This window comes from Hydra vulgaris, chromosome 14 (genome assembly GCF_038396675.1).
Source record: "Hydra vulgaris chromosome 14, alternate assembly HydraT2T_AEP".
Classification (NCBI taxonomy): domain Eukaryota; kingdom Metazoa; phylum Cnidaria; class Hydrozoa; order Anthoathecata; family Hydridae; genus Hydra; species Hydra vulgaris.
In genome coordinates, this window is record NC_088933.1 from 22,798,934 (window position 1) to 22,819,449 (window position 20,516).

The 20,516-nt window shown below is 28.3% G+C and overlaps 1 protein-coding gene across 2 annotated transcripts in view; it reads left to right on the forward strand.

The window, feature by feature from the left end:
• Positions 1 to 2,618: 2,618 nt before the first annotated feature.
• LOC100210723 (uncharacterized) overlaps positions 2,619 to 20,516 on the forward strand; it is a 33,680-nt gene continuing 15,782 nt past the window's right edge. The window contains exons 1-3 of one of the 2 annotated variants that reach the window (XM_065818305.1): positions 2,619 to 2,759; positions 2,870 to 2,897; positions 6,486 to 6,881. In XM_065818305.1, the coding sequence (XP_065674377.1) occupies positions 6,528 to 6,881 (354 nt within the window). In that variant the 5' untranslated portion in view covers positions 2,619 to 2,759; positions 2,870 to 2,897; positions 6,486 to 6,527. Of the gene's footprint in view, positions 2,898 to 6,485; positions 6,882 to 20,516 lie in introns of both variants that reach the window. The other variant, XM_065818304.1, reaches the window with a different exon arrangement.

The following is a 20,516-nucleotide window of genomic DNA, read 5'->3' on the forward strand; positions in this document are numbered from 1 at the left end:
TTTTTTGCTGACCAAATTTACTTTACGAAATTACGAAATAATATGTCATACCATACACTCAAGCTTACCATGAATGTAAATTTGGACATTTGCTTGGCAAGATTATTTGCCTGAAATTTGGTAGATGTATCATACTCTGAACTGTTAGCAATTTCAACTAGAGCATCATAAACTTTGGAATATTCATATTTTAATGTCTTTAAGCTTTTCCACTCGAGACTCCCATCGAGTATCAGACAGTGGCTTCAAAGTCAAAGTTTGCACTGATTTCATTAAAATGGCCCATCTGATATTAGAACCTGAGAAAAAGTTATAAACTTCTTGTACCAAACCATAAAATGACACTGTTTTTGAAGAAGATTTTGCAGCATCACATACCATCAAATTCAAACTGTGGGCACTACATGACACAAAAAGCGCTCTAGGGTTAATGTCTCTTATTCTTTTTTGCACTCCAGAAATAATCCCTTTCATGTTTGCTTCATTATTGTATGATTGACTTCGACAATTTAATATATCTAGACCTGCTTCTGTCAAATGTTTCAGGAAAGTTTCTGTTAAAACTTTACCGGTTGTCGTATTTACATTAACAAATCCAATAAAATGCTCTTCAAGTGCAAACAACTTGCTGTTGTAAAATCTAAGAACTAGGGTTAATTGTTCTTGGTGAGTTACGTTTGTAGTGCAATCCATAATTATTGAATAATATTTTGCATTCTGACAATTTAAAACTATAGATTTCTTTATCTCTGAACATAAAAGTTGAATAACTTGGTTTTGAATGTTTTTGCCAAGATAGTGATCACTTACTTCGTGTGATTTAATTTTTCTTAGATGCTCTTGAAGTATTGGATCAAATTCTGAAATCATTTCAATCAAGCCCAAAAAATTTCCATTGCCTTTAGAAAATAATTAATCAGTGTGTCCTTGGAATGCTAAATTGTGAGAGCCGAGAAATTTTATAACTGAAATTATTCTCTTCAAAATGTTTTGCCAATACTCCACTTCTAATTTGATTTTTTTTAAGTTGCATTCATTGACAGTTTCATTTTTCTTCATTCTTGCAACCAAATCCATCCACTTTATAAAGCATACCTTGTGGTTTACGGACTTCTCATGGTCCTTGAGATCTGATGTTATATGTTTCCAATCAGAATATCCATTTTCAGTTAATTTTGTGCTCTTTTTTCCGATAGAAAATATTTTGCAAGGAAAACAAAATATGCTGTTTGAATGCTTGGAGTAAACTAACCATTTTCTTTCATAGGTTCCCCATTTGGAAAATACCCTTTATAATACATCACTGAGAATTTTTGTCCATGGTCATCTTTTGGAAAATCTTCCTCCTTCAGTTTTAAAGGACCTTGTTGAACCGGAATTTCTCTAAATGAATTCATTAAGATTTTGGGCCAAAGAGCAGGATCCTCAATTCTGATATGCAACAATTAAGGAAATTAGAATTGGATCTTTCATAAGAGAAGTAAGATTTATACAGTAGAGTCTCGATTATCCGACTAATACGGGACCAAGGGGTGTCAGATAAGAGAAAAAATTGTTGGATAACAAGGATATGGAGATTAAAAAAAAAAAATGTATATGCATTACTAGGTTACAGTTCTTAATGTGATTGTGCGTATTTATATTATTTAAATAACGCAAAACAAGGCAAAAATATGCAAAATATCAATAGAAACTATGAAAAGGAAAAGTAAATTAATAAATTAAAAAAAAATAAAAAAAAAGTGAAAAAAAAATTCTTTTTGGATAACCGAGTGACGGATAACAGGGACTGTGCTGTTTTCATACAAAAATAATTTCCTACTTACTGTGATGTTGATGGAAACGTAATATTTTCTTCAACAAGATTATTTTCTGGAACATAGAGGGGCTATTCCCATTATCATCTTCCTCAAGCTGTATTGGATCTGGATCGTCTTCTCCATGATGATAAGTTAGTGTATCTGGATCTTCTTCAAGCTGTATTGGACCTGGATCATCTTCTCCATGATTATGAGGTAGGGTATCTGAATCATCTTTAAGCGTAGGAAGATTGTCAAGATCATCTTGAGGTTGTGGATCATCAAGATGAGGGGTATCATCAGGATGAGGACGATGTGCAACTTTAGAAGTAGCGATCTCTTGAGTATTTGCATCACTCAATGGCTTAAGGTGACGCAAAATTGAATTCTTCTGAGTGGCGAGGTATTTTTCTTCCTCGAGTTTTCTTTTTCTCTTATTATGACCAGATTCAAACTTTCTCCCAGTCATAATTACTGTCTGATGAGTTTTGATGTAGCGAGCAATTTCCTTCTGCGCCAACAAGGATGAAGAAACAAAACAGAACTGACTGAATGAAAGTAAAAAAGCCAAAGTTCGGAAAAACCGGAATAAATATACTATAACTATCTCCATAGTTATAGTATATTTATTCCGGTTGGTATGCTTTTCTCATTCAAATTGTTCAAATGTTCAAAGTTCGCAAATCCTAAGAAAATGATTTGACAGACATGTAAAAATATTATTATTTTTATTAAAAAATATATATTTAAATTTTAAAATTATGAGGCCCTAAAAATCCTGAGGCCCCGGCAAAATCCGGAATCCCCCCCCCCCCTCTTCCCCTAAGGCAGCCTTTGTAAGTTAGTGTTGTTCATTTTTAAAATAAAAAATACAAGCCAAATAAGTATTTACCGGTTATCTCCATTGGAAACCAATATAAATGAAGAAGCCATCTGCATATCAAAAGAGCTGAAAACGCTGTAAATTACTAAATACCTATCAAACAATTTTTGTTTTGAAATTTTAATACTTTAAGAATATTATGATATAAATTTGTACAATTTATATTTTCGTTTAAAATTTTTTTAAGATACCTAGTTGCACAGATGAAGTCAATAGTAAGTTTGAATTTTATATGAATTCCTTCGACAAGTTATGTTTCTTTAAAAAATATAAATTACATAAAAATATAAATAAGATAATATATAAATATAGAAAAACATATGAATACTGTTATTTATCTTTGGAAATATAAAAGCTAATTTATTAATTTTGTAAATTAGTTTTTATATTTCAAAAATAACCAACAATAACAATATATTTACCAGTAAATAATATACAAAGGTGTTAATAACATAATACCAACTGGAAGGCTCACTCTCAATAAATAACAGTAATGGTTTGTTTTTACAAATACAATAGTTGTACATCTAAAGATTGACACACTTACAAACAATTAAAAACTGGTTTTATAACAACAAAATTGGCATAAAATAATTGTATTGAAAATAAATGTTCAAAAAAATACTATTATAATTATTGCTAAAAACAGTAATAAAAATTTAAAAGAAAATTAAATCAAATATAATTTCATCTCATTAATTTATATAGATAACAAAAGGTTACGTCTGGTTAATAAATTATAAGCATTATCTCAAACTATAACTAGGTTTCTGACATAAAGTTTCTAAATAATTTAAAAATTAGATTGTTATATATCATTGAAAACAGCAGTAATACAGTATTTTAAAAGTGAAAAAATTATCAAAATTGAACTGAAATTCATAATTATCGAAATTGAATTAAAATTTAAAAAAAATCTATGATGATTTAAGTATCAAATTTTTAATATATGGATTCATTGAAAGAACTGTAGTCAAAACAAAGTTTTTCTTGACTTCAATTTCTATAACGTCACCAATTTAGATTACTTAATGCTTATAACTTGGTATCAAAAGATAGATGCAATCTTGCAGATTCTAGTTCTCTCTCTTGAGAGAGCTACAAATATAAATTGTCTCCTGACTGCCAGGCGTATCCAGAGGTTTAACACACCTTGTATAAAAAATCTTTTATTATTATTTTTTTAATAATTTTCATTTACTCGACTAGATTATTTATTTACTAGTTGAGAAGGAAGCATCGTAATAGCAGATCTAATCAAGACGAGTTCCCTTTGTACCAAAGTACTACTCATATGTTGAGAAGGTGGAGCTGGGGTTTGAACCTGCAATCCTGCTGCTACAACCAATAATTATTTTGACCTTTTTAGCAGCTCTTTAACAAACTAAGCTATCCCAGCACAGATACTATATTGTACTTTTATTTATTAAAATGAGTTAATTTTGTATGAAAAGAATTTTATTATATTGCTAGTTTCATCCGTCATATTCTTTCGTCCCTTCTAAATCAAAAAAAAAAAAAAAAAATTAAAATATAAAAAATATATAGTTTGAAATAAAAATTATAATTAATTGATAATATAAATGAAATTATATTAAAATGCAAATTATAATTTAATGTCTGATTCTTAATTTGGTAGATATATGACAAAGTGTTGGAATAGGTGATCTTTTTTTGGCATTGCTGAACATACCCATTTACTATCTATATGGTGAAGTTGTGCTTTTGCGGTTACATCATCTGTAATAATAATTCTAAATATCCTCCACTGCAATAAGACAAACAGAAACCATGTTTTTAAGCTGCTTAATAATGAAACATTTTTTACTGATTTTAAAATATTTGGAAAAAAAAGGATTTCCAAAAAACTATTGCTCATTCTTTGACTTAGCTCATTCATAGCTCAGTATTTGGTCAAGAGCAATAAACTTATAGTCATATTTTGACATTAGGTGAAGGTTGTTGATGGGAATATTTTCTTTCGCTGTGGTATCAAATCCATGAGTATAACCAAATAAATTAACCACTATCCCAAATATAGACTAATCATTAAACTTATTTACTGTTTTTTATAAAATCATCTGAAAAAATGAAATTAATTACAAGATAATAAATAAAGCAAGAATATGGACAAATAAAATTTTAAAACTTTTATCAACTCTATAAGTATTATATTTTAACTTTTTCTAATAGTAAATTTTAATTGGTTTATAGAGAAATAAAGCAATACTAAATAAAATAAAACTAACAACATAGTGCATAGACAGAAATGTATAAAATTTTTTACATAAAATAATAATGGTTGACAATAAAAGTAAAGTTCTAACTAACTAAAAACAATGCTGAGTATTCTTGTTTTTACAGAGTCTAAATTTTCTTTACAACAAGATTATTGACTTTGTCATTGACTAATTCAGTATTATTGTTTAGACCAACATGCTTTTATAATAATATCAAGATCTACATCTACTAGATGTAAAACTAACACTAAAAAGTATCTCAGTTCTAGAAATAAACAGCTCAATGCTAAAGTCAATAACTATAAACATGAATACTGTCTTTGATTTGTTTCATTATTTGAACAAGTTAAACAAATGCTAAAAATTTATATATATGTTTATATATGTTTGCTTTGTTGTTGTCAACCAAACCCAAATACAAATTAAATGTTATAATAAAAATGGATATTAGGTTTTGTGATATATTGTAAGTAAATTATAAAACTTTAAATATATTTATTTTAATATAATAATATTATTTATTAAATATTTGAAATTAGATAATATTAGAAACATTTACTTCCTCCTTCCATTTTTTTCTTACTTCACTGGTATTTTTATATATTATTTTTTCTAAATGTTTATAATTGTTATTTTTGTAAATAATATAGTATTTTAAAAGTTAATTATAAGACAATATAGAAGTCTTTTATATTTTCATTTTAATAACAAAATAGTATTATTATTTGGAAAAGTTTAAGCTTCAAACCTCCACTCGCCCCTACATCAAAAGAGAGACAAAACAAATTTAGGTACTTTTTCTGCGAGGAGTAGAAAAGTATCTTGGACACATTTGTTTTCAATGAAATATGGCAAGTAAATAGAAAATAGGTTTTAAAAAAAAACATTCCTTCGATGATAATTTCATGTAAGAATAGCAAGGTATTGCTCAAAATTAGTAAAACCATTATAAAACTTAATTATTATACAAAATTGTAACAAGAAAAAATAGCTAATAACCTCTCTACTTTTTAAAAAACATCTAGATCAATATATATTTCCAAAAAGAATGCCTCAAAAAAACATTAATGCAACACAACCTAAGAACAGACTTCAAAAAACATAACACAGAATTTTAGGTTATATATTATAAAATTTGGTTAAATACCATACAAATTATATTAAATAGCAGGTTATTATAATAAATTATAATAACCCGCTAAAACAATACCACAACAAAACAAAATTTATATATATATATATATGTGTGGATGTATGTATATATATATATATATATATATATATATATATATATATATATATATATATATATATATATATATATATATATATATATATATATATATATATATATGTATGTATATATATATATATATATATATATATATATATATATATATATATATATATATATATGTATGTGTATATATATATATATGTATATATATATATATGTATATATATATGTATGTATATATATATATATATATATATATATATATATATATATATATAAATATATATATATATATACATACATATATACTCTGTTGTATTATATAGGGGAAGGCAGTATCAATTGAATCTAAACATCTGTAAAAAATCATGTCTTTTATCAGTCAATATACACCAAAATGGTTTCCATCAAACTTCTTCGATATTAACGATAGAGAGTTAAAAATAGTTGTTTGCATTGGAGGTGCTATTTTGGGAGCCAAGTTATCGCTTGATTATGCTAAAAAAATTAGTATGTCAGGAAATTCCAATTATCCACTAGTAAAAACTCTTCACAATATTTTAAAACCATATTTAAATTGTGGTCTTTTGGTCCGAAGTGAGTTTTCAGTATTGCTTCCATGGCAGTTTTGTGTACTTTCAAAAAGATCTTATGTTATTGTGAATTATGGATCTTACGGTACTGTTCCAATTAAAGTTCAAAATTATCAAACTGCTTTACTGGTAAGAAAAACTTATTATTGTTATCAGATTGTTATATATTATATATATATATATATATATATATATATATATATATATATATATATATATATATATATATATATATATATATATATATATATATATATATATATATATATATATATAATATATTAGTTTGAGTGCAGTTCCATTTGTACTCAAACTAACAAAATTAGCAAGATCTTAATTTTAAGTTGTTAAAATTTTTTTTGAGGCCAATAATTATTTATTTTTGATTAATTGTATTTAGTAACTAAGAATCCTGGTTGGTTACCAACTATAAATTGTCAAAAATAGGAAACATATTTCTAGATAAGAATTTTAATGAATTTGTGTTTAAAGAGGTTTAGTTTATCAAAGTCTACTTTATCAGTTTAATGAGTTAGTCAAAAAATAAGCCAAACCTAATTGTTATAATATTTATATGGCCTGAATGATTATAAAAAGGTATAATATGGGTATAATAGCAACACAATTATGTATAATAATGTATATTAGTAAACATGGCTCACAAAATATTGTATTACAACTATAGTTAGTAATGCATAGGACTTTAAAATAAATCATTTAAAAGGTAAATCTTGATCGTCTTTCTTGGGAGATTAGGAGGCGTTGGGAGGCATTTTATTCAAATATTATTTTTAATTTTATTGTAGCAATGGTTACCAAAGAAAATTTGATTGTTAAACATTTGTGTATTTTGAATTGTACAAGATTTTGAGTTGTATTTAATTACAACAAATTTTATTTAATAAGTTATTTATTGCAAACAAGTATCACAATATTGTCGACATTCCTATATTAAAAAATTGCAACCCTCTCACCGAGTCCTCTTTTTTACGTCTTCTTGGATTATTGTTCACTACTTGCCTCTCTTGAAAACCATATATACAATAAATTGCTAAATTAGCATCTGCTGAGGTTGCTTCTCATTATCATGCTTGCCATTTTCTTACACCTGATTCCATTCTCTATCTCCACAAATTTTTTTTGCCCCTTATTGAAATGCTGTTGTCATATTTGGGCTGGTTCTTCTAACGATGCTCCTTTTCTTCTCAACAAGGTCCAAAAACACATTGTAAATGTAGTTGAGCCTCTCTTCCATTGTTTTAAAGTTGCATCTCTTTCTCTTTTCTAAAAATACTATCATGGTCGCAGCTCAAAGGAGCTATCATCTTTAGTTCCGTCAACTAAAACTTATTCTCGCTTTACTCCTCATTCAGGCAAGTCTCATTATTTTACTGTATCTTTAGTAATGAACCCAGAGTTTATTTGGGGATACCACTTTTTTTTGGCAATGTTGGGGGGGGGGGCATTAAGTGCTTGAGATTCCATATAGATATACATATGAGTTAAGTAAAGAAGTCAATTTAGGAATGAAGTTTTTTTTGAGGTTTACATTTCTAAGCTCAATAATATTTTTTATACATTTTTTTTTTAAATAATATGATATTATGTTCAGAATATTGTAAAAATCAATATACTAATATGAGTTGCAGGCCTTGTTTTAAATAAAAACAGCATAGCACATTGTAATTATCTCGTAATTATGACATCATAAAATAATCTTTTTTTAATGACATTAAATTTTTTAAACTACCCCAATAAAATAAATTACAGCAAATCAAATTTAATTTACTAATTAAGAAAAACAAATCTAGAAGTGTTGTTTTGTAAAAACTTTCTTAAATAATTAAAAAATGGCTTATATGAAATGGCATACATAAATGGCGCACAATTTTACGCTTTAAAACAAGGCCCGGTGTTGGTATCGGAAATTTGCCTTTTTAAAATGGTTTGATATGTTCAGAAAAATTTAGAAACATGTTCAGCTTCATCATAATAACTTCAAAAGGTGAAGGTTTTTTACAACACATACAAAATTTTCCATCCTATTTATTGGTAGCTCTGCTCAAACCTTCTACTTAACTAATATCTTGGTCACACTCCATGTAGATGTGGCCCCTTATCAGCAAAGATAGTATAATTTGTTGAAATCCTTTCTTATTCACTACATTAAACTACAAAAAAGAATAGTTGTTTAATTCTTATTTTGCAATTGAATCACAAAAAAAGCTGCTAATGTGATTTTTTTGGTAAAATATAGTCGAAATAATGCTCCATTTTGCTTGCTCCCTTTTTATTGTAAGTTTCATTGTAACAAAATAAGTGAACATTATTTGATCCTAAGCAGTGTATATTACATGTGTATGTAGAAAGCTGTCTACAATAACAATCATTTGTAGAAACATTAGGACAACTCATATTTTTAGCAAATTCAAATGCAAGAGCTACATGGCCAGTTTTTGCATTAAAACATGATTCTTTCTTTCGGCAGTACCCCCTCGTTCTGGAAACTTTACTGGAAAGCGTGAAAAAAAAGAAGGTCCTCAAATTTTAATTTGAGCGCCCAAATACAATCGACGCTATCGAAAATGGTCTAGAATAGCCCGTGATATATATACATTTGTATATATATATACACAACCCGCGGAATTAGGAAAAATGAGGTCGCCAATAATTTGCCCACCTCAATCTTTAGAGGTTGGCAAAAATTATTCAATACTAAAGTCTTATCATAAAACATAAAAACAAGGTTGGCAATTTTTTGCTGACCTCAAACACTTTCAGGTCAGCATTGCCGAATGCCAACCCTAATTCCAAGGATTGATATATATATATATATATATATATATATATATATATATATATATATATATATATATATATATATATATATATATATATATATATATTTATATGTGATTTATATGTGGCCGGATGTGAGATTTATAGAGATAGAGAATAGAATCCGGAGTAAGAAAGTGTCAAGCTTGATAAAGAGATGCAACCATAGCAGATGCTAGTTTTGTAATGAAGATGTGGATGACTCATTGAGTACATCACCATTCATAAATATAGGAAGATCTAAATTATTGCGATAACGATTGACTGAAAAAAATTGAGTTTTATCTGTATTGAAGTTCACCAGCCACTGTGAGCCCCATGCTGTAGATCCTTTTCAAACTCAAGTGAGATCCTTTTCAAACTCAAATACCCCCTCTAAGCAATTAGAGAGTGTTGGCTTCTTATCATGACAAGAATAAATAGTAGTATCATCAGCGAACAATGCCACCTTAGATGTCAGAATATCTGGAAGATCGTTAATGTAAATTAAAAAGAGTATAGGGCCAAGGATAGAACCTTAAGGAACCCCTGAAGTTACGAAATATGAAAAAGAGTGCTGTCCATTGAGGACAACTTTTATACTATGATTGGAAAGGAAGAATTCAATAATCTTAAAGGTGTTGCCAGATACACCATAAGAAGAAAGCTTATGGAGAAGACCAGCATACCAAACTTTATCAAAAGCTTTTGAAATGTCAAGAGCGATGGCCTTAACCTCTCCACCTTTATCTAATGCACAATAAAACCTATCAGTTATTACTGTTAACAAATCAGCTGTAGAACGAGAAGATCGAAATCCATATTGATGGTCAGAAAGTAAGTTATTAAATTCAAGATGAGAAATTAAGTGTTTGTTAATTAAAGATTCAAAAACCTTGCTTATGATTGGAAGTAGACTAATGGGATGGTAGTTAGACGAATCAGATCGCTTTCAAATAACAAATGCCGCTTTCCAGCAGGCTGGAAAACAAGACTCTGATAAGCACTTGTTGAATAGTTTTGAGAGTATAAACGACAGCTCCGGAGAACACTTCTGCAAGACAATAACAGGTATGTTGTCCGGGCCACAAGCTGTAGAAGAGTCTAAGCAGGAAATCCTTTAGATACAGAAGCTGGAGAGATACGAATGTCAGGCAATAGATCAACCTGTTTGTTGGCTATATCAGGTAGAATGCAACTAGTGGAATCAAGAAGTGAAAGCAAACAATTCAGCTTTGTCTTTAGGAGAAGTGACAAAGTCTGAACTATACAAGAGAGGTGGAATTACAGATTTGCCCTTATTATTAATACTATTAAAGATTTTCCAGAAGTTACGACAGCCTAATTTTTGTGATGAAATACAAGATTTTATGACCTGAGTATATAGTAGTTAACTTGACTTTACTCATTAGTAATTTTTGATTGTTTGAATTAAGTCTAAAAAAACTAAAATTTGTGTATATTTAAAGAAAAATTAAAGAAAAAAGAAAATTTATTTGTCAAATTTATATAAACTAAAAAAACTGAGCATTTTATGCATATTGCATAAAATTGATAAAATTGCACAAAGTTGATTTATATAAAACTTGACCTAAATCTTTAAGCTCCTATAACATCAAAGCCTTTGTTTCCATTTGTGTGTTTGTGTGCGTGTGTTTAACTATAAGCTCTGAAATTTTGTTCTGTTCTATTACATATCTTTATTTATTTAAGAATGTTGCAGAAATTAAAAAAAATATATAAAAAATTTGGTGAGAATATATTGACCTACCTTAGAGTTGTTAACATATGTCAACCATATATTTATTTCAGCATTCATCTGTGTCATATTTTACTAATGCAGAAAATATTTAGCGAAAAGTATCTGGAATATATTTTGCCTTGCCTTTGTCTTAATTTTGTGTTAAAACTATTAGTTTTTATTGAAATATTCTTTTATTTTTGTATAGGTAGTATTTTGTATAGTAATGGTTTTTATTTTGTTTAGCAACGGTTTATATTTTGTATATTAATTGGCTGAAAAGGTTAAAAAACATATATCTCAAAAAATTTATATTATTATTTTTTATCTTTTGTTTACAAAAAACCTTTTATCAAATTCATTAAAACAGTTCCAACAAGTCTTAAATTTATATATCTTTAAAACAAATTTATTTAAAATATATACAAGATATATAGTTAAATATTTAGTAAAACAAAAAAGAACAAATAAAACACAAATTTGTCAATTTTCTTAGAAAATGATTAAAGTTGAAGACATCACTTTTGTAATGAATGTACTTTTCAAAATCAGTTATAGCAGCTTATTATAAAGAAAACTATATTATAATAATTAAAAATATTTATTACTGATAGGGATGATGATTTAACATGTATTAAAAAAATTACATAACTCCATAGTAGTGGGAAATTATTAATTAAAAACAAAACAAAAAAGATCTCAATGAAATAGACTTTAAAAAATTACTTTATTATGAAAACATTTTGGCAATGAGATCAATTTCAAAATGAATTTCTTTAATGAAAAACCAACTATAAAATCTCATTCAATAAGCAAAATTATTAAAAACACTATAAAATAAAAAAAAAAATTTGAGATTTAAGCAATTGGATTATAGTAATATCAAATGTTATCTTGGCTTTAAATATTTAGTATAAAAGCAGTTAGGTAGATTAATGAAACTACCTATAATTATTTTTTAACAATAGACACTAACAGAAAGATAAGCCAAGCTCTCTATCAACACAAAACATTACAACTAAGTACATCACGACAATTACAGAGACCAATAGCAAATAGCAAAACATATCTGTACTATCACATTACATTACACTAAATATTAACATACATGTATTTTCTATTTAGTTATGAAAGGCTAGACAGCAGAACCTAGATATGCAACAGTAACACCTGTCCTGTTATTCTCCAGCTATCGCACCTCTGCTAAGTAAGGCATGTACCAGAAATTATCTGCGCGGACATTTTAAAGGATATTTTTTTAACTATTGTATTTCGATATTGAATGTTGTATATATTTTGAGAGAGTTCATATATTAATATTTTTAAATTTCATTTAAGAATTTCAATTAAGAAAGTTTGTAAAGTTTTGTACGTGAGAATGCACGCACTTTACATTTTACACTCGACATCAGCTTTTGCACGGTTTTTGGCTGGACTTTCTTGGTAGCTCTAATCCATTTATTTTTGAAATCTTTAATGTTTCTGGCTTCTTTTACATTGAATCTTAGTTTTCTTTTGACAAGAGCCCAATATCTTTCGATAGGACATAGTTCGGGACAATTTGGTGGGTTGCAGTATTTTTCAACGAAATCTACTTTATGTTCTCTAAGCCATTTTAAAGTTGTCCCAGAGTAGTGGCATGATGCTAAATCGGGCCAAAATAATGGGTTACCTGTGTGTGTTCTTAAAAACGGCAAAAGATGTTTCTTGAGGATTTTTTTATGTATATTTTGGTGTTAATTGTTCCCGTAGTCACAAAACAAGAGCTTATTTCACCACATTTACAAATTGCTTGCCAAACTAAGAATTTTTTAGCGAATTTTTGCATTCCAATACATTTATAATTGGAATTCAGTTTCTTGCGATTAATTGCTGAGTAATATTGGTGTCCTGGAAGAGATCGGAAATATGCAGCACAATAAGTTTCATCGTCAATAATCAAACAAGATTTTTTGGCACATAATCTTTTATAGAGTTTTCAACAACAAATTGCGACATTTTTTTGATATTCTTCACGGCGAGGAACTTTTTTCTTTTGTAAGATTTATAACCACAATTTCTCTTCACTCTTTGTATAGTGGAAACACTTGTTTTGAATTTATTCGCTAAAGTTTGAACAGAAATCTCTGGTTTTCTGTCTAAGGCATCTTTCACTTTTTTACCAAGATCTCGTCTAACAAAACATTTTTTTCTTCCACTTCCTAATTTCGTTTTGATTGTACCAGGGTCCTGAAATTGTTTCACAATGCTCTGCACTGTTCTCAAAGCAACCTGCAACTCTTTAGAAATTGTTTTGTTTGATACACCAGGATTTTCAACGAGAAAATGCAAAAATTTTTCTCACTTATCTTGATTTGATGACATTTTATTAAAACTAATTGTTTAAATAACGGAGTTGTTTAAATTTTTGAATAACACTAATACAATGACATTTTAAAACAATTAGCTATTTAAAATGATGCACGGTTTCCGTAAACACCACATCAGAACACGCGCAGATTTTTTCTGGTACATGTCTTACACCACTTAGCAGGGAAGGGTAACAAGCTTGCTCTACAGCATTTTACTTTTTTTTTTAGTTAGAACTTTAGTTATAAAAAATAGCCGGCTAGTGTAACAGTAGTAACCCTAAAATGAGACTTTTTGTAAACCCGGCCCTAACAAATTTATAGGATTTAGTAGGGTTTAATAGCCGGGGCTAGAAAAAATATTTCTAATACTTAATATATTATAACTTTATGCTTATATTTATTATAAATACTGGCATACATTTATATATTTTTAAACTCTAATTTACTTCCAACGAGATTGCAAGCAACCACTATTAATTTACTTTAAAATAGAGAATCAGTTAAAATACTAGGAAGTGTATAACAGAAGACTTAAAAGGTTGTAAGTTGTATAAAAAAGGAAAACATGAAGGCGGGTTAGAGTTATAAGGTTTTTTTGATGTTCAAGGAAAAAAACTGGATTAATAAAAGTTTTTATAGCATGAAAGGACAGATACAATAAAAGGATGCAACTTGTTAAATAAAAAGCAAAGCAAAAATGAGTTTTTGTTTATCATTATAAAGATGACAGCTCGTTTGAGCATTGACCATGATTGTATTTGTAGAAAAAGAAAGAAATGCAACCTTACAACAATGGAGGAGTTGCTCAAGCTTGGCAGATAAAGCAGGTCTAATTACATTTACAATGTAATTAGACCTGCTTGGGTTTTTATTCGTCAATATAGGAATGCCAACAATATTGCAATATTTTTTGGAGTAAATAAATGAGTTTTTGTTGTCTAACAAAAATTGTGGATTTTAAGTTCAGAATTTATGTCCAAAAACCGAGAGGGCAAAAGTGTTTTCTAGAGTTTTGAAAAATTGGAACCACTTATTGGAGAGGTCAAAGTGTTTTCTAGAGTTTTGAAAAATGGGAACCACTTATTTAGCATTTTTTAAAAGTTTAGCAAAAATTGAAGAGAGTTCTGGAGAACACTTTTTTAAGACTATCATAGAAATCTATTCTGGAGCACAAACTGTAGAAGTGTTTAATTGAGAATTAACTTTAGCATTGAAAGCCAGTGATTTGGATGTTTAACAATGGGTTAATCTGTTAAACTGTCAGAAAGAGTAAAATCTTACTCTAATTCTAATTTTAGACTTACTTTAGTTAATGACACTGTTGAAAACTAAAAGTCTCTAGAACCTAACATCTAAGATAAGATACAAAATTTAGTAAACTGAGAATAACAGAGCTTAACATCAGACAGGACTTTTTTACATTAGCTTTTTGCAATAATAAAAGGACAATTGTTCTTAAGAGATATGTTTTGTAAAAAAGATGAAAAAAAAAAGAATAATGTTTAATAAAGTAACTGCTCAAGTTGTTGAAAAATGTGGAGTAGAATGAGGTTTGACTTAAAATTGAAGAGAAGTAATAAAAGCTTCCAAACTTTTATTCCAGAAGGAATAAAACCTTCCAAGATGCACTCTATGCATAGATATTATGGATATAAACATATATGTTTGCTATATATTCAGATGCTGGCTGCTGGCATACAATATCCTTTCATTGTTATATAAACTTTAGTATTTATATGGATTAGTATTTGCTAAAAGAGAAGATGATCAGATGGATGTGTGGTGTGGCTCTAGCAAGACAAAATAAGAAGGCATTTGATAAGGTTGTTTAATACAAAAAAAATTGTATCAAACAACATTTGTTAGAAAAGATTAAAGAAATTTAAGTATCAGCATGTAGAGAGGCTAAAGTCTGTTGATGATGATGATGATGATGATGATGATGATGATGATGATGATGATGATGATGATGATGATGATGATGATGATGATGATGATGATGATGATGATGATGATGATGATGATGATGATGATGATGATGATGATGATGATGATGATGATGATGGTCATGATGATGATGATCATCATGATCATGATCATCATCATCATGATCATCATTAGGCTTTAGCCTTCCTATTTTATGCTGTTGATGATATATGATGATAATGATGATAATGATCATGATAATCGTAATGATAATCATCATCATCATCATCATCATCATGGTAGTAATGATGATTATAATAATCATGTTGATAAAATTATGATGTTTGTATATGCATATATATACAAAATTTAACATAAATTTTGAATAAAAAAAACCTACTTTAGGATGTATAAATGTTTATGCAACCCTGGTCATAAACCCGGCCCCGGCTATATTTTATACCCCGGTCACTTACTATATAACAGCCTAGCTCTACACACACTGCAAGTCACTTGCTTGGCTAGTTTCACGACCTAGCTCTACGCGATTGGCTATTGATTATAGCACTAATAACTATTTAAAATCAGTTATAACAGCAGGCAAAGTAACAAAAAATGTTTTTTTTTTTTTAGTTTTTATAAAAAATATGGTGTTTAATAGTTAATCAATAATCGTTTATAAATTAAGTTTATTTGTAAATAAAACATTTTTTTATAACATTTATTAAATCATTCAAAGATTGTGTGATTTTTTAATCTAATTTTTAGAACTTTATATGGAATTTTTGGAACAATATCGGTTCACTCTTGTAAAAAATCCAAATTTTTTTAATAAACATGGTTAGATGGTTTATGCAATTTGGCAAAAAAATAACTTTTAAATAAATAAAAAGTACAATCTAATTAATTAATTACTAAAGTCCATAACATACATACAACTTGTGATTGCAAACTATGGATTTTTCGAAATCAAAAATCTAAAGACTATAAGTTAAAATACAACATTATTTGTGTAATATTTTTCACCTAACATATCTTGAATGGAATGTTTATCAATTTTGAAAAACAAACTATTAAATGCTCTAGTTCTTGAACATGCAACATATACACAGTGGACTAAACAGCTGTTTTCATAGACATTGGTTCATAACATTTGAATGGAAAGTGCTATGGGGTCGATTACAGACTTTTTGAAAAGGTTTTTATGTGTAAATTTTGGAATACTAATTTTGCTGCAAGATATTTAGGTCATAATTTACAAGAACAAAATAGTAAAAATTTCATAAAATTTGCTTTCTTATAGGTTATAACAAAAATATGTATAGATTTTTATAAATATATGTATATTTTGTAATACAAAGGTAACATAGGTACATCAATGAAAAAAACAATAAAAATTATCAAGCGAAGTACTAAAATACGTGATTTATTCATATTATAACATTTTAAAATATGTGTCATCTTCAGATACAATGTTTTAAGAGATTTTTGTTTATGACAATATTTATCAGAATGTCCTCATTCATACCAGAATTTGCAGAATGGTTTTGACTTGTATCTCTTGTCAAAAAAAATTTAATTAGATGATATCCACATTCAATTAATGGTGTCTGTTAAATTGACAAGAATTAAAGAATTACTAAGAGAAATAAAGAATTACTAAGAGCACCAATTAAAACTTTTGAAATATTGCATGATGTTGAACAGGCAATTGTGCAATAATTAAGTCCCTATATGATTTTTTGTGCAATAGTTCTCTAGTTATATAACCTGTTGTTCCTCCTTTTCCTATTGTATCAAGGTAGTCCCATTTTATACCTGTTTATTTTAATATCTCTTTTTATTATGAAGTGTCTGGTTGCTTCAGAAATCTATTTGAAGCACTGAACGGGGACTAAGACCAATCAAAAACACTAACTTTCACATGTACATAAATCTTCATGAAATGGTCAAATATACCCAGTAAATCATGAAGAACCTATAAAAATATCAGCAATTTTTAAATGTAACAATTTTTAATATCAAGCATGTTCACATATTAAAAATATAGAATAATACAACACTATTACAAGTTATCAATTTACTTGTATTGATTTTACATCACAGGTTGAAATTAGTTTTAAGGTTTTTCTTAAAACCAACTAAAAAGATTCGATGTTTTTATATCCATCATATGTGAATGCACTTTCGCCTTCACACTAAATTGTTTTCCCTCTTTTAACATAAGGAAACCTTTATTTTTTTACTCTTCAATGTCAAAATCAAAAAGACAGACAATCAGTTTCTCTTGATTCTTTTACCAATTGAAGACTCAGCGCTTTGTGACTAAGTGGGGCATTTTATGAATTTTGCAACCATATCAACAAACCTGTTTCTGTTTCAAGTGAAAATGGAAAAAATATTGTCAGTGTTAACATTATCTTTTTAATTAAATATTTCATGGCTTCCGCTACCATCAAATCCAAACTTTATTTTCATTAGTATATTTTCAATGTTTATATTTTAAAAAATGTTCTCCAATATCCTTTGGATTGTCAGTTTAATAGCCTGAAATAGACTGAAGTAAACACAAGAATAAATTTCAAGATAATTCATAATAATTGGTGTTAATTCAGATTGTTTTCTTCTGAGATGTTTCCAACTAAACAATATATATAAAAACCAGCAGTTGAAAAAGTTTTTTTTTTGGTTTGTATATGAATGCCTACCAAGGGCACAAAGTTTTTAAATTGTTTCTATTGGAAACTTATTGAAAGAGTTATTCTTTAACATACTCTTCAAACAAGGTTTCCTTACCAGCTTTGAATTGAATGCCAGGATAGTCTTTTTTTTAAGTTTGTTTTTCTTCAGATGCAGATCTTTGCCAGCTATTCTGATCTATTTTTTTTTTGTGTGCAAACATCAATTTATCGGAGCCAAGTGCCTTAGCAATTTCCAGTATATAACTTGTTATATTTACAGAAATAGTTTTTGGTTGTTTATTTTTCTCAGCAATAAAAATTTCAAATAAGTCGAAGTCAGCGAGCTTCATTGTTATTAAACTAAAGATATAAATATTTTTTATTGATTCATTATCTAATAACTTTTTAAACAAAATGATTTTAACTTTTGCGATTCGTTCATTTTAAAAAAGATTTCAATGCTGCAATATTTTTTTTTATTAATGGTTGTACTATCTAGATTAAATTTGGTCAAAAAGTTTAATAGAAAAGAGGGCTAGGGGGGTGAAGGTATTGGTCAAAAATTTGTCTTAATCTTTTTATTAATTTCTAGACACTTTTACTGAACACATCTTCCCTTTATAAAAATATGTACAAAATAATGTAAAACTATTTGCATTAATATTTTTAAATATATTTAAAAAAAAATTAAACTATAGGGGTAGGGTTGTTCAGTTTTGTTTAAAAGTGCTAAGTTGGCATATTTTAGTTAAAAAGCATCTTACTTCCTCTTTGTTATAGGAGTTTAAAAATATATGGGTTTACTAGTGCCAACTTAGCTTTTTTGAGATAAATTATTTTTTCTGATAAAAAATTAGTCAAAAAACACTAAAATTTTCTAAATTTCAGTTGTTTTATTATATATTATGTATGTATATATATATATACTATATATATATATATATATATATATATATATATATATATATATATATATATATATATATATATATATATATATATATATATATATATATATATATATATTATATATATGTGTATAACAGATTCTATCTTAAGGGATAAACAAATTCTATCTGTTGACCAGCCTTGCACCTCTTCTTCATCTATTAGGCTGGCGCAGATGCATTTTTAATACATTGTTTCCAGTTTAGGATGTTGAATGCTGGATCTTCTTGACTCAATGCATGGGTTTTGCTTGTGTCTCTGTTTTTATGACTAGGCAACTCATTATATTATCTCCTAATGAGGGTACAGCTATAAAACTCAGTTTTATGGTTCTGAGGCCGGCTGGTAGTCAGGTTTCCCGAACTCTGTGGTAGCTCTCAGAGAGGCTGATTCTATCAACAGCTGAAAAATATCAAAGTATTAACAGTGCCATGTTGCGCATGGATGGTGTCTCTGTTTGTACTTTTGGTGTGCATTGCCAAGGCCACATTTGGAGCCCTTTGTTATGGCTTAGGGTTTATTAATAGTATTTAGGTGGCAATTGCTTGGGCTATTAAACAGTGTTCTGAGTACTATCTATGCTTTGAGTCAAGTTCTTTAACAAATTTAAAAATGAATAAAGTATCAAAAACTATAAAACACAAAAAACCATCATCATCACCAAGTTCTCTAAATCTATCATTCACTAATATTCGTGGTCTTTGAAGTAACTTTTCTTCTGTTGAGTCTTCTCTATTGCAAAGTTCACCAGACCTACTTGCTCTTTGTGAGACTAATTTGAGGTCAGCTGTCTCATCTTGCGATCTTAGTGTTGATGGTTATCTTCCTTTAATTCGTAAAGACTCTAATAGTCAAATGTTTAACCAGGGCATTTACCTTTGTAAGAATTCACCCAACTAGGTTTGAATCCACAGACTATTCTTTCATGTGCTTTCGTTTAGCATCACTTCACTCTATCGCCTTTCTCTTTGTTCTATATCGCTCTCCTTCATCTCAAGACTGCACTCTTTTTGATGTTATTTCTGATCATATTAACCAAGCTCTCTCTCTTAATCCATCAGCCTATATTGTTGTTGTCGGTGACTTTAATTCTCATCACACTGAATGACTTGGCTCTAGTGTCAATGATTCTGCATGCATTAAAGCCCACAACTTTTGCCTTTCTCAATCCCTAACTCAAATAGTCAACTTTCCAACTTGCTTTCCAGACAACCCAAATCATTTACCTTCTCTACTCGACTTATGTCTTGTTTCTGATCCTAGTCAGTGTTCAGTTTCTCCACGTCTTTCGTCTTCCTGT